The sequence below is a fragment of the Centropristis striata genome, chromosome 5 (genome assembly GCF_030273125.1).
Source record: "Centropristis striata isolate RG_2023a ecotype Rhode Island chromosome 5, C.striata_1.0, whole genome shotgun sequence".
Lineage (NCBI taxonomy): Eukaryota > Metazoa > Chordata > Actinopteri > Perciformes > Serranidae > Centropristis > Centropristis striata.
Window position 1 is genome coordinate 16,840,514 of NC_081521.1, and position 13,852 is coordinate 16,854,365.

The 13,852-nt window shown below is 39.9% G+C and overlaps 1 protein-coding gene across 2 annotated transcripts in view; it reads left to right on the forward strand.

The window, feature by feature from the left end:
• lama5 (laminin, alpha 5) overlaps positions 1 to 13,852 on the forward strand; it is a 158,557-nt gene that overhangs the window by 103,681 nt on the left and 41,024 nt on the right. For both annotated transcript variants that reach the window (XM_059332817.1, XM_059332818.1), the window contains exons 29-35: positions 6,449 to 6,546; positions 6,635 to 6,836; positions 8,765 to 8,891; positions 9,003 to 9,142; positions 9,998 to 10,113; positions 10,226 to 10,437; positions 11,998 to 12,199. In XM_059332817.1, the coding sequence (XP_059188800.1) occupies positions 6,449 to 6,546; positions 6,635 to 6,836; positions 8,765 to 8,891; positions 9,003 to 9,142; positions 9,998 to 10,113; positions 10,226 to 10,437; positions 11,998 to 12,199 (1,097 nt within the window). The remainder of the gene's footprint in view (positions 1 to 6,448; positions 6,547 to 6,634; positions 6,837 to 8,764; positions 8,892 to 9,002; positions 9,143 to 9,997; positions 10,114 to 10,225; positions 10,438 to 11,997; positions 12,200 to 13,852) is intronic.

Genomic DNA, 13,852 nt, shown 5'->3' on the forward strand with positions numbered 1-13,852 from the left:
GCCATGATACATGTATGTACCAAATGGCATGCCGATATGACATTCCTGTGCGAGGGGCTGAATTTTCTTGACTTTCAAGGGGGCGCTGTTGAGTCATTTTGCCACGCCCATTCCTGGGACCACAAGAATACGTAAATTTAAGCGGAGATGTATGTACATTCCAAAAATGGTGAGTTTTTGAATATGATAAAGCCCCCAAAAAGGCAATTTACTTTGAGGAAAAAAAAGTATAATAATAAACTAGGACTGCGCGCAGTACTGAACGGGCCCTCGCAGTACATGTGTGTCGGGGCATGCTGCCGTCGGGGTGTGTGTGTTCCAGGGGCCAGTCTATACCACCCCTATGAATTTCATTGCCTTAAGTCTTATGGTCTGGGCACAGTGGCACTCATTAAATTAAACTGCCGCCAGAGCGCCACCTAGGGGCAGATCAATAAAATGTTCAAGGGTTATCCTCAGGAGGGCATTGACAATAAGTCTACCAAGTTTACTGTTAATCCGACCAACTGAAGTGGAGATATAAAATACTTCAATTTAAAGAGCACCACCTAGTGGTCTTCGCCCAAAATTTTGCAGCGAGCCTCAGGAGCTCATGGGGAAGTAGTAACCTGAGTTGCGGGCTGGACCCTCATCAAATTTGGGACAGATTGGACAATGTACGGTCAAGTTATGCAGTCTCGTGTGTTATGGCGAGATGCCATATTTTGCCGCCATGCCACGCCCACATAGTGTGACCGTCGGTAAAGCTTTCAATAACTTTTGATCCCAAAGCCCTTGTGATGGTACTGACCAAGTTTGAAGTCCATGGGATGAAATCTGTAGGAGGAGTTTGTTAAAGTATGCGACCTGGAAATGGCCAAAAACGATGACAAGTGCGATATTCAAACCAAGATGGCGGACTTCCTGTTGGGTTTGAGGTATGGGTCCAAGAGACTTTTTGGTGCGTCTCCACATGATTAATGTGTGTCCCAAATTTCGTGTCTCTACGTGAAACCTACTGCTGGGGCTAGGCGTTAAAGTTGTTACTTCCTGTTGCCAGCTGGGGGCGCTATGACTGTGTGTCAATATTGACATGTTGGTGTGTTCAGAGGTGGACCCTTATCACGTGTAAGAATTTTGGGCCAGATGAGACAATGTATGGTGAAGTTATACAGTCTCGTGTTTCATGGCGAGACGCCATATTTTGCCGCCATGCCACGCCCACATAGTGTGACCGTCTGTAAAGCTTTCAATAACTTTTGATCCCAAAGGCCTTGTAATGGTACTGACCAAGTTTGAAGTCAATGGTAGGAAATCTGTTGGAGGAGTTATGTAAAATACGCAACGTGGTCATTTTGTATAATGGGGCGTGGATAAAGCATAAGGGGCGGGGCTTTATGAAATATTGTTATGTAGAAGTGTTAAGGGCTGGACTGTGATGAAGCATGAGAAATTTGTAGCAGATAGGACAAAGAATGGGAAAGTTATAACGATCTCGTGTTTTATGGCGAGACGCCATATTTTGCCGCCATGCTACGCCCACATAGTGTGACCGTCGGTAAAGCTTTCAATAACTTTTGATCCCAAAGGTCTTGTGATGGTACTGACCAAGTTTGAAGGTGATCGGGTCAAATATGTAGGAGGAGTTCGTTAAAGTATGCGACGTGGAAATGGGCAAAAACAGCAGGAAATGCCATTTTCGATCCAAGATGGCCGACTTCCTGTACATTTTAGGGTATGGGTTCTTGAGACTTTTTGGTGCGTCTTCCCATGATATATGTATGTACCAAATTTCGTGTCTCTACGACATTCCTGTGCGAGGGGCTGAATTTTCTTGACTTTCAAGGGGGCGCTGTTGAGTCATTTTGCCACGCCCATTCCCGCGACAATTAGAATACGTAAATTTCACGTGAGATTTATGTATATTCCAAATTTGATGACTTTTTGAATATGATAAAGCCCCCAAAAAGGCAAATACTATTGGTTATGAAAAAGAATAATAATAATAACTAGGACTGCGCGCAGTACTGAACGGGCCCTTGCAGTACACGCGTGTCGGGGCATGCTGCCGTCGGGGTTTGTGCGTTACAGGGGCCAGGCTATACCACCCCTATGAATTTCATTGCCTTAAGTCTTATGATTTGGGCACAGTGGCACTTATTAAATTAAACTTCCACCAGAGCGCCACCTAGGGGCCGATCAATAAAACCTTCAGGGGTTATCCTCGGGAGGGCATTGACAATAAGTATACCAAGTTTGGTGTTAATCCGACCAACTGATTTGGAGATATAAAATACTTCACTTTAAAGAGCGCCACCTAGGGGTAATCGGCCAAAATTTTGCAGAGAGCCTCGGGTTCATGGGGAAGTAGTAACCTGAGTTTCATGTCATTCAGACTCACCAATGTGGAGATATGCAACACTTTGTGTTTTGTGTTGAAAATAGCGCCACCTGCAGGAAGTTGTTATTTAATAACTTGAGTATTCTTTGGGTAATCAAAATTATTTTAATAACTTTTTGTCATGAGGGTCCATAGATGCTCTGTGCAAAGTTTGGTGCAAAACGATGAAATTGCCTAGGAGGAGTTCGAAAAAGTAGGTTTGCGACATTTCGCGAATTTGCGAAAAAAAACGGTAGGCGAAAATGGGAGTGGCCTATATCACGAGATTCAGCACAACTCACTGAACGCGTGGATATGAGTTTTTTGAATGTGCGATAAAGTATGTGGGAGTTATTAGCCAAAACACACTTTCCTTTATTATAGCGCCACCTAGTGGTGGAAATTCAGGATGACAATAGATTATAAAATTTTTCACCAGGTGTGACTTATATTTAAAGTTTCATGAGTTTTGGGGTATGTTCAGGCAGTGAAATATGCGATCATTTGGGAAGAAGAATAATAATAACTAGGACTGCGCGCAGTACTGAACGGGCCCTCGCAGTACACGCGTGTCGGGGCATGCTGCCGTCGGGGTTTGTGCGTTACAGGGGCCAGTCTACACCACCCTTATGAATTTCATTGCCTTAAGTCTTATGGTCTGGGCACAGTAGCACTTATTAAATTAAACTGCCACCAGAGCACCACCTAGGGGCCGATCAATAAAACCTTCAAGGGTTATCCTCAGGAGGGCATTGACAATAAGTATACCAAGTTTGGTGTTAATCCAACCAACTGATGTGGAGATCTAAAATACTTCAATTTAAAGAGCGCCACCAAGTGGTAACTGGCCAAAATTTTGCAGCAGGCATCAGGGGCTCATGGGGAAGTAGTAACCTGAGTTTCATGTCATTCAGACACACCAATGTGGAGATATGCAAAACTTTGTGTTCTGTGTTTAAAATAGCGCCACCTGCAGGAAGTTGTTATTTAATAACTTGAGTATTCTTTGGGTAATCAAAATTCTTTTAATAACTTTTTGTCATGAGGGTCCATAGATGCTGTGTGCAAAGTTTGGTGCAAAACGATGAAATTGCCTAGGAGGAGTTCGAAAAAGTAGGTTTGTGACTTTTCGCGAATTTGCGAAAAAAAACTCTAGGCGAAAATGGGAGTGGCTTATATCAGGAGATTCAGCACAACTCAGTGAACGCGGGGATATAAGTTTTTTGAATGTGCGATAAAGTATGTGGGAGTTATTAGCCTAAATGCGTTTTCCTTTATTATAGCGCCACCTAGTGGTGGAAATTCAGGATGACAACAGATTATAAAATTTTTCACCATGTGTGACTTATATTTAAAGTTTCATGAGTTTTGGAGTATGTTCAGGCAGTGAAAAATGCGATCATTTGGGAAGAAGAATAAAAAAAAAAATAATAATAATAATAACTAGGACTGCGCGCAGTACTGAACGGGCCCTCGCAGTACACGCGTGTCGGGGCATGCTGCCGTCAGGGTTTGTGCGTTACAGGGGCCAGGCTATACCACCCCTATGAATTTCATTGCCTTAAGTCTTATGGTCTGGGCAAAGTGGCACTTATTAAATTAAACTGCCGCCAGAGCGCCACCTAGGGGCCGATCAATAAAATCTTCAAGGGTTATCCTCAGGAGGGCATTGACAATAAGTATACCAAGTTTGGTGTGAATCTGACTAACCGATTTGGAGATATAAAATACTTAGATTTAAAGAGCGCCACCTAGTGGTCATCGGCCAAAATTTTGCAGCGAGCCTCAGGGGCTCATGGGGAAGTAGTAACCTGAGTTTCATGTCATTCAGACACACCAATGTGGAGATATGCAACACTTCGTGTTTTGTGTTGAAAATAGCGCCACCTGCAGGAAGTTGTTATTTAATAACTTGAGTATTCTTTGGGTAATCAAAATTCTTTTAATAACTTTTTGTCATGAGAGTCCATAGATGCTGTGTGCAAAGTTTGGTGCAAAATGATGAAATTGCCTAGGAGGAGTTCGAAAAAGTATGTTTGCGACATTTCGCGAATTTGCGAAAAAAAACGGTAGGCGAAAATGGGAGTGGCCTATATCACGAGATTCAGCACAACTCAGTGAACGCGTGGATATATGTTTTTTGAATGTGCGATAAAGTATGTGGGAGTTATTAGCCTAAATGCGTTTTCCTTTATTATAGCGCCACCTAGTGGTGGAAATTCAGGATGACAATAGATTATAAAATTTTTCACCAGGTATGACTTATATTTAGAGTTTCATGAGTTTTGGGGTATGTTCAGGCAGTGAAATATGCGATCATTTGGGTACGAGAATAATAAAAAAAAAAATAAATAATCATTCGAAATACAATAGGGACCTCGCAGGTCGTTGCCTGCTCGGGCCCTAATAAATAATCATTCGAAATACAATAGGGACCTCGCAGGTCGTTGCCTGCTCGGGCCCTAATAAGAAACGGACCAATTTCAATAGGGTCCTCGCACCTCGGTGCTCGGTCCCTAAAAACGGACCAATTACAATAGGGTCCTTGCACCGTTAGTGCTCGGTCCCTAAAAATAAAAAAAAGAATAATCATTCGAAATACAATAGGGACCTCGCAGGTCGTTGCCTGCTCGGGCCCTAATAAACATTCGAAATACAATAGGGACCTCGCAGGTCGTTGCCTGCTCGGGCCCTAATAAATAATCATTCGAAATACAATAGGGACCTCGCAGGTCGTTGCCTGCTCGGGCCCCAATAAACATTCGAAATACAATAGGGACCTCGCAGGTCGTTGCCTGCTCGGGCCCTAATAAACATTCGAAATACAATAGGGACCTCGCAGGTCGTTGCCTGCTCGGGCCCTAATAAATAATCATTCGAAATACAATAGGGACCTCGCAGGTCGTTGCCTGCTCGGGCCCTAATAAACATTCGAAATACAATAGGGGCCTCGCAGGTCGTTGCCTGCTCGGGCCCTAATAATCATTCGAAATACAATAGGGACCTCGCAGGTCGTTGCCTGCTCGGGCCCTAATTAATAATACATTTTATTAATAATGCACTTTACATTAAAGGAAATTTCAAAGTGCTACAAGTTAAATGCATAACAGCCTAATTATAAAAATGATTAAAAAAGGATAGAAAAACAGAAAGAAAAATAATGTTGAAACCATCTAGAGGGGACAAACCAAAAGTTTTTTGGTTGTGTAACTGTTTATGCTTTGTGGTTCCACAGAAATTAAATGTATTATTGTTTTTTAACCAGTTAATTAAATGCTTTATGTCATGTGTTCTGTTACTGATAATTTATCCAATAAAATGTACAGAATACGGGGAAGGGCTCATCATAATCATTGCCCAAATAATCTCTTATATTTGCACACTTTGAATATATAATAATAATAATGAGAAGAAGAAGAAGAAGAATACATTTTATTCATAATGCACTTTACACTAAAGGATATCTCAAAGTGCTACAGGTTGAAAGTATAACAGTCTAATTATAAAAAATATTAAAAACAGCTAAAAACAGAAAGAAGAAAAAATAATCTTGAAACCATCCAGAGGGGAAGAACCAAAAGTTTAAAGTCCTTTTTTCAGTCTGTGGTTTGCATTGTAAATCAAATGTATTATTATAATTATTGTTGTTATTATTATTATTATTATTATTATTATTATTATATTTTTGTTGTTATTATATATTCAAAGTAACAAAATTAAGAGATTATTTAAACAATGACTATAATGAGCATTTCCCCGTATTTTGTATATTTTATCGGTTAAATGATCATGTGATTGATTACATGAAATAAAGCATTTAATTAACTGGTAAAAAAAACAATAAAACATATTTCTGTGGAACACCCTGAGGCACCAAACTTTACATTAAAGGAAATCTAAAAAAGTATAACAGACTACTTAATAAAAAAATAAATATTAAAAAGGATAAAGGATGAAAAATGATAAAAACTGCTAAAACAGAAGAAATAATAAACTATTTTTTGACAACTTAAATGATTTCTTACTTCCAAACAAACATTTATTAACTTCAGTCTTGTTCTTTTTCTTCTGTGAATCTGTTTCCTGCAGCACAAAGTGTTCCTGGTGCCTGCAGCCCAGTTCTCCATGGAGTACGTAGAACCTAAAGTCCACTGCATCAGCACTCACGGACTCTTCTCCCCTGACAGGTGAATAACTGAGACTCTGCTCATTAATATCTTCACACTCAGAGAGAAGAATTTCTAACCGTCTTCCTCCTCCTCTGTGTTTCTGCAGCTCCTCCTGCGTCCCCTCTCGTTTCCAGACCCCGTCCAGCTCCCTGGTCCTGAAGGAGGGCCAGAGCTCCTCCATGCAGGAGTTGGTCCTGGCCGCCCCCCCTCTGCCCCCCCAGCACCAGAGAGACGAGCCGGCCTGGAGTGGAGACAGACCGCCGCACGCCGCCGACCACAGCGAGCATGTCAGGCTGGACGCTCTGCAGGTACGGATCATAAATAACATACTGGACTGGAAGTATTATTTCATTTTAATCTCTTGTTGAAATCGAGCTCACAGGAGTTTTGTTTCCAGCTGTTTTCTTGATTTTATTCCTCTTGAAGGGCTTTGTGCATTGGAGGAATATGGTCCTCCTCCTCTCTTTCTCTCTTTCTCTATAGTCTTACCATCTTCTAATTATTTACATTATTTTATTTATTTGTCACTCTGGTTATAAAAGTACAGCTGTAAGAAAAACCTTCGCTGAGAGGTTCCATTCAAGAAAAACAGGATATATAAAATATAAAAAGTCATATAAAATAAAATATAGCAATATTTAAGAAGCAATGAACAATATGCATGATATATATAGAGAGAGTTTATTATTATTATTATTATTATTATTATTATTATTATTATTTTATATATCATATATATCTTTTTATTTTATAAAAAATTTTTAAATATATGCATAACATACGAGGTAAATGTTTAGAAAGTTATGATTTAAAAGTCAACATGTAGTGGATTTTTCAACATAAAAACATATGTCATGTTAGGCATATTGAACAAATATGCACTGTAATTATGCATAATAATAAATAAAAAAAATCTTAATGTTCAGTTATTACATTCTTGCTAGAAAGGATCTACAGATACTCTTGTGAAGGGCTTCGTGCACGGGAGGAATATGGTCTCAAAAAAAAAAATGCAAGTTTCAAGTAGTGTGCAATTAATGTCTTTATTTTACGCTCAAATATCTATTTAAAATTGTATTTTATTTTGTCACAACACATCTGTCATTTTAAATACATATTTCCATTTCTGACAAAGGCATTCTAATTTTGCATAAACCCTTTTATGTGCCATGCATTCTTTTTTATAAGATTTAAATCTTTTATTTTCTTTGCAACCTTATTCCATCCATGCAAAGAGCATTTATGTGATCACAAACTCACATATAACTGTTTTTCTTTGTTTTTAAGTCAGGGGAAAGTCGTTATTTATGTTTTGGTTACTATTATTATCTCTATTATATGCCACTTCTACTTTACTACATTTTAAAATAAAAAGTTGATTCTGACAGTCACTAGTTACTCTATAAATTAGACTTTTATATGGAAAAAAAGAGTAGATTGTGATTCTTTGTTATAGAAGAAAAGTACATTAAGTTGTTTTAATGAGCTTAACCAGCTGCACTGAGGAACCTGGAGGTAAAACTCTGCAAACGTCTAACTGACTTCCCTGCTGTGGATCAGGAGAACAGGAGAAATGTGAGCCGACTGAAGGAAATGGGCCGATCATGCAAAGGTTTATCTGAATAAGAGAAACAGATGTTAAAGTTTCCTGCTGGGTTCTTATCTCTGAGCAGTAAATCCATGTTTCAGAGCTCCAGTTACACAAATACAGAACAGACTGAACCAAACCTGCTGCAGCTTAAGAGAAAACACAGAGAACACAATTAACTCACTTGCTGGAATGATAAAGGCAAGATCAAGCAAACTAAAAAAAATATTGCACATGTTGCTTTTTAAATAGATTGTTGCATGTCATTGCACACTGTAATATGAACAATAAATATTATATATAAATAAATAAATATGTAAAGTATTAACACAGTATGGTATAAAAGGCTAAACACAGATATATAACATAGAAAGTGTACAGAAGATATTTATATATAAGGTGTGCTCTACTGCAAATATGTAAAAGTAGAATTGTGCAATTTATTATGACAAGTATAATAATATAATATAAATAATAAGGCAACATAGACTTATCTAAACTTATCAACTATGATTCAAAACTTTTTTTTTTTTAAATCTGTTGATTTGAGAGAAAATATAAAAATAGGGAAAATAGGGAAGGAAAAAAATGTGATTTTGAATGTATCTGACATGTAAACATCTCTTCCTCTGTCATCCTGTTACCCAGAATGCCGCGGTGTACTCGACACGTGTGCACGCCCTCGGCCGCTACGTCTTCATCCTGCACTACCACCAGCCGCTGCACCCCACCTACCCGGTCCAGGTCTACATCAACGGGGGGCGGATCTGGCAGGGTGAGAGCTGGTTGAGAGTTAATAAAATAACAGTAAATACATGTAATAATAATAATATTATTAATAATAAACAAACAGGCTGACAGGTTTAATGTGTTCTCCTTTTGTCAGGCCACGCCAACGCCTCCTTCTGCCCGCATGCCTACGGCTGCAGGAACGTGCTGGTCTCTGAGAACCAGATCATCCTGGACGTGACTGACCACGAGGTCTTCCTCACCGTGCAGATCCCTGCTGACAAGACGCTGTGGCTGGTCCGTCACACTCTCCTCTTTTTGTTTCACTTTCTCTCTCTGGAGATTCACAAAAAATGTTTAAGGTTAAATAAAAAACGTGTTCTTCCTCTTTAGTCTTACCATCTTCTCATTATTTTCATTATTTTATTAACTTATTTTTGATCATTTTTACAGTTGGTTGAAATAATTTTGCCTGGAGGTTGCATGAATAAAACAGTTAATAGAAAAAATCTTCATCTCTAGAAAAATGCTGTAAAATAAGAATGCTTTTAAATTTAGAAATGTTAATAGTTGTTTTTTTTTTAACAAAATGCAAAGTGAGTGAACAGTAGAAAAATCTCAATCAACACCCTTTGCCTTCAAACCAGCATCAATTCTTCACACCTGCCTCAGATTTAGGCATTGCATACAAGGCAAATTTATAGAAAGCTATGATTTAAAAGTCAACATGTAGTTTGTTTTTCAACTTATAAACATATGTCATGTTAGGCATCTTGAACAAATATACCCTGTAATTATGCATAAAAAATATATGTATTCATTTTTATTAATGTTCAGTTATTCCATTCTTGCTAGATAGGATCAGCAGATATTTTGTCACAATTCAACTTCCAAAGGAACACAAGTTTGGGTTTATAATCTGAAATATAGAAACAGAAAAAAGTTTTTATTCCCTGCTGTCTTTCCCCCAAAATCTTACCACAACAAATAAAGAACCTCCTCTCCTCTCCTCTCCTCTCCGCTCCTCTCCTCTCCTCTCCTCTCCTCTCCTCTCCTCTCCTCTCCTCTCCTCTCCTCTCCTCTCCTCTCCTCTCCTCTCCTCTCCTCTCCTCTCCTCTCCTCTCCTCTCCTCTCTGTGCTGGTTCCCTGCAGGACTACGTGCTGGTGGTGCCCGAGCCTAGCTACAGCTCCAGCTACCTGAACGAGGAACCTCTGGACAAATCCTACGACTTCATCAGCAGCTGTGGCCAGAACAGCTTCCACATCAGGTCAGTGTCTGTTTACTGAGATCAGTGTCAACAGTAGTGGAGCTGCTATTACAGTCATGTTATGTTCTTCAGTGGGTGAATAAACGACCCTCCTCCTCCTCCTCCTCCTCAGTCCGTCCTCAGCCTCTCCATTCTGCCTCGGTTCGGCCGTGTCTCTGTCTGCGTTCTTCAACAACGGGGCGATGCCGTGTGCTTGCCATGAGGTCGGCGCCGACAGCGACACCTGTGAGGCGTTCGGCGGTCAGTGCCGCTGCCGGCCCAACGTCATCGGACGCGACTGCTCCATGTGCGCCACCGGCTACTGGGGCTTCCCCAACTGCAGGCGTGAGTCATCACATCATGGACCGATGAAATCTGATTCTGCAGATCTTTTCCTCACGTTCTAAAACATTACTCTACCATGGCTGCTGCTGCAGAGTCCAGATCATCATTAACACAGTGACCCTACATAACTATAACTACAGTTTTGTCTTTGTCAGAGGATTTTTAGGGGCAGATTTTTAGCATGTCAACAGTAAATAAAAGTGATGAAAATCATCTGAAAGCTGGAGTATAAAGATTAATCTGAGATGCAGCTCAGCACTGAGACAAGATGTTTTACTCAAAAAATAAGGAATAGATATAATATTTTGGTTATGTGCATATTTAAATTTGGAAAGTTGAGAGTGTACAAGGGTTTACAACTTTTTGAACTGATGAAATATAGTTCATTTTCATTTTTCCATTATGTCAGAGGTCAAGGTACCCATTTAAAAATGTCCATGCTATTTTTTTTTTCCTTGCCAAAATTTCGCCCAGCTCTGGAGCCTCATTTAACCCCTTCCAGGCAAGATATCAGCACACAGAGGGTACGAGGTCAGGCTGAGATCCCTGTCAGGCCTGCAGAACTCAGAGGGTGAACAACAATAACTGGACAAACATTAAACTTGGTGACCAGAGTGGACAGAACTGAGGTCAAAATGTTACAAATTTATGTTATGCATTAACGTAACCTTCCTCTTGTGTTCGGGTCGGCACCGACCCCTTTTAGGTTTTAAATGCATAAAAGTACCGCACAACACACAAAACATAAATTTCACTAAATTATAAAATGCCCTTGGGAATGGATTATAACATTTGTGTTGTTTCAGTTATAATATAAGATTACAATATTTAGTGAAATATTTACGGGTCAAAATTTTAACACCATAGATGTTACTATAGTTAATATTAAAATAAAACATTAATTTGAGCTGTCTTCTAATACCCCTCAGTAATAGTCAGGTAACACAATAACCTTTTATTTAATATAATTCTCTTGAGGTTAATTTTACCTTTTTTTTTTTAAATTGAAAACGAGGGGTATGCTGTCAAAAAGGCCCAGGGGGTCACACAAAAAATATTAAGACTAATCTTTTAATGTATAAGGAAGCCTCACAAGGTCACACAGAGGTAAGAAACAAATAGGATGATAAGTAATTGTTTTGACAGTATTTTATGGGTCAATGCTAACCCGTTTACATAAGAGGAAGGTTAAAAAGGTAAGCGTTTGTGTAAAATCAATGAAGGAAAAGGTTTAAACGTTTCAGTCTTATCAACTCCAGAGATGTGAGTTTCCCATGTGTCTGCGAGACGATGTGAGACCTGAATTTAAATTGCTAATTAATTATCATGTTTTATGTGAGTTTTACTATCACAGTATGATAGTCATGTCTTTTGTCCTCTGCTGCTGGACTTTGTCTAGGTATCCACAGACTTTAAAACATGATGTGCTTCTAAAAAATAGTTCACGGACTAATTAACACATCTAATGTGTTTACAGTAAAGTTTATTTGTGTCTCTTCTTGTCCTCCTCCTGTCTCAACACTAAAGTATTTCTCTCTGTCCCGTCCCGTCTCTCTGCAGCCTGTAACTGTGGCACGCGACTGTGTGAGCCTGTGACCGGAGACTGTATCTGCCCTCCGAGGACCGTGCTACCTGAGTGCACACAGTGTGAGCCGCAGACGTTTGGCTGCCACCCGGTGGTCGGCTGTGAGGTCTGCAACTGCTCCCGGCCCGGTGTCCTCTCCCCCGACGTCAACTGTGACAACCTGAGCGGACAGTGCAGGTACAACTTCATTATCATTATTAATATTCCCTCAGGAACATATCGCTTTTGGCTGCAGTTTTTCGGAGCTTCTTCTTCTCAGTTTTGATCTCATTAATAGGCCGTGACTCTCCTGCTGCCCACTGAACACCTCTGTGGTGGTTCGGGGTTCAGCAGGTTCAGCTCTCAGATGTCAGGCCCTCTCTGTGTGGAAATACCTAAAAAGGCAGTGATTGTGTCTCTGACAGGATCTTGGCTCTGGCTCTCTGCCGGGCTGATTGCTGCTGTGTGTTTGGCCAGCTGTACTTGCCAACTCTTGTCTGAGTTCTGTGGAGTTCTCTGTTTTAAAACTCCACTTTCTGATTCCTGAGAAGTGCCAAAAACACAGCAGCTCTCTGTCCTCGTCCTTATCTGTCTGTATCCCTCTGTTAGTCCTCCTTCAGTCTTTATATCAGGGTGATGGGAGACATTTGCTATTGTTAATGAACGTCACCACAGATTCTGCTTTCTGGAGGCCTGTCACCTTCTTCAATACTTTTTTCATCATGCAAACATCTTGACTAATAACTTTGGAACTGACAATGAAATAATTTAAAAGTTAACAAGCTGCTGCTCAGTAATCTTTATTTACCTTTCTCTTCATTATCCTGAACTAATCATCCAAACTTGGGTCGCTGGAGCCAATCGCAGCAGACATCACGCTCTCATTCACTCCTACGGGGAACTTAGACTTACCAGTTAAACCTGAGCTGCAGGTCTTTGATCGTGCAAACTCTACACAAGAGCTGCAGCCAGATTTGATGCAAACCTGAACCACCAAGTAGCCTCGTCCCAATAGATCGACAGTTAAATTCACTACAGGATTTTGCTGCTTTTGCTGCCAATAAAACTGCACAAAAGGACAAAAAAAATCCTGTAATTTCTGGAAGCATCTACAGATGGTGAAAAACACTCCTCATTATGCTGCCAAGCAAGTAGCACGTTGGTGCATATTTGATGATATGCACACGTTTGGCCTCTTTCTGCACAGTTACAGTGAAATGATGAGCGTCTTCAGAGAGTTTGGTGCTAACTGAAGCACACTGACAGACTGAGGTATTAAATTAATCACAAATATGTTTTTTCTCTCTCCGTCAGGTTTAAATTCCTTCCTGAAGTTTTGCACCTCGTTGGTCAGGACCTGAAGCTTATAATAGAATAGAAAGTGTTTATGGTCATTGTATAACAATATACAAAGACATTTCTCCTCATTTGGTGTCTTTGAGACACAAGACTGGTGCAAGAAAAAAAAAGAAAAAAGCAATATAACTAACTAAAAAGCCAATAATTTAAACAAAGTGTGCTATTCATGTCTGTGCCTGCAGCTGCTTCTGCCTCTGTGTTCTGCTGCAGAGACAATATTTGTGCCATATCGATAACTGCAGTTAGATGTTAAAAACCAGGGTATATTGCACTCAGCTGCAAAACTTTATGGATGTATTTATGTTGTAATATAAGTGTAATATCTTTTGTGACTGAAGTCTGAGATGAGGCAGGTAGAGAGCTGCGATGCAAAAGTCATGCAACTGAGCCAATAATCTGACATGTCCTGCTGTCCTCTCTGTCTCCATTTGTTTCTGTTTCTCTCCATAAATGTCTCTTCTGTCTTATCAACAATCTGTCAACTTTTTTTCT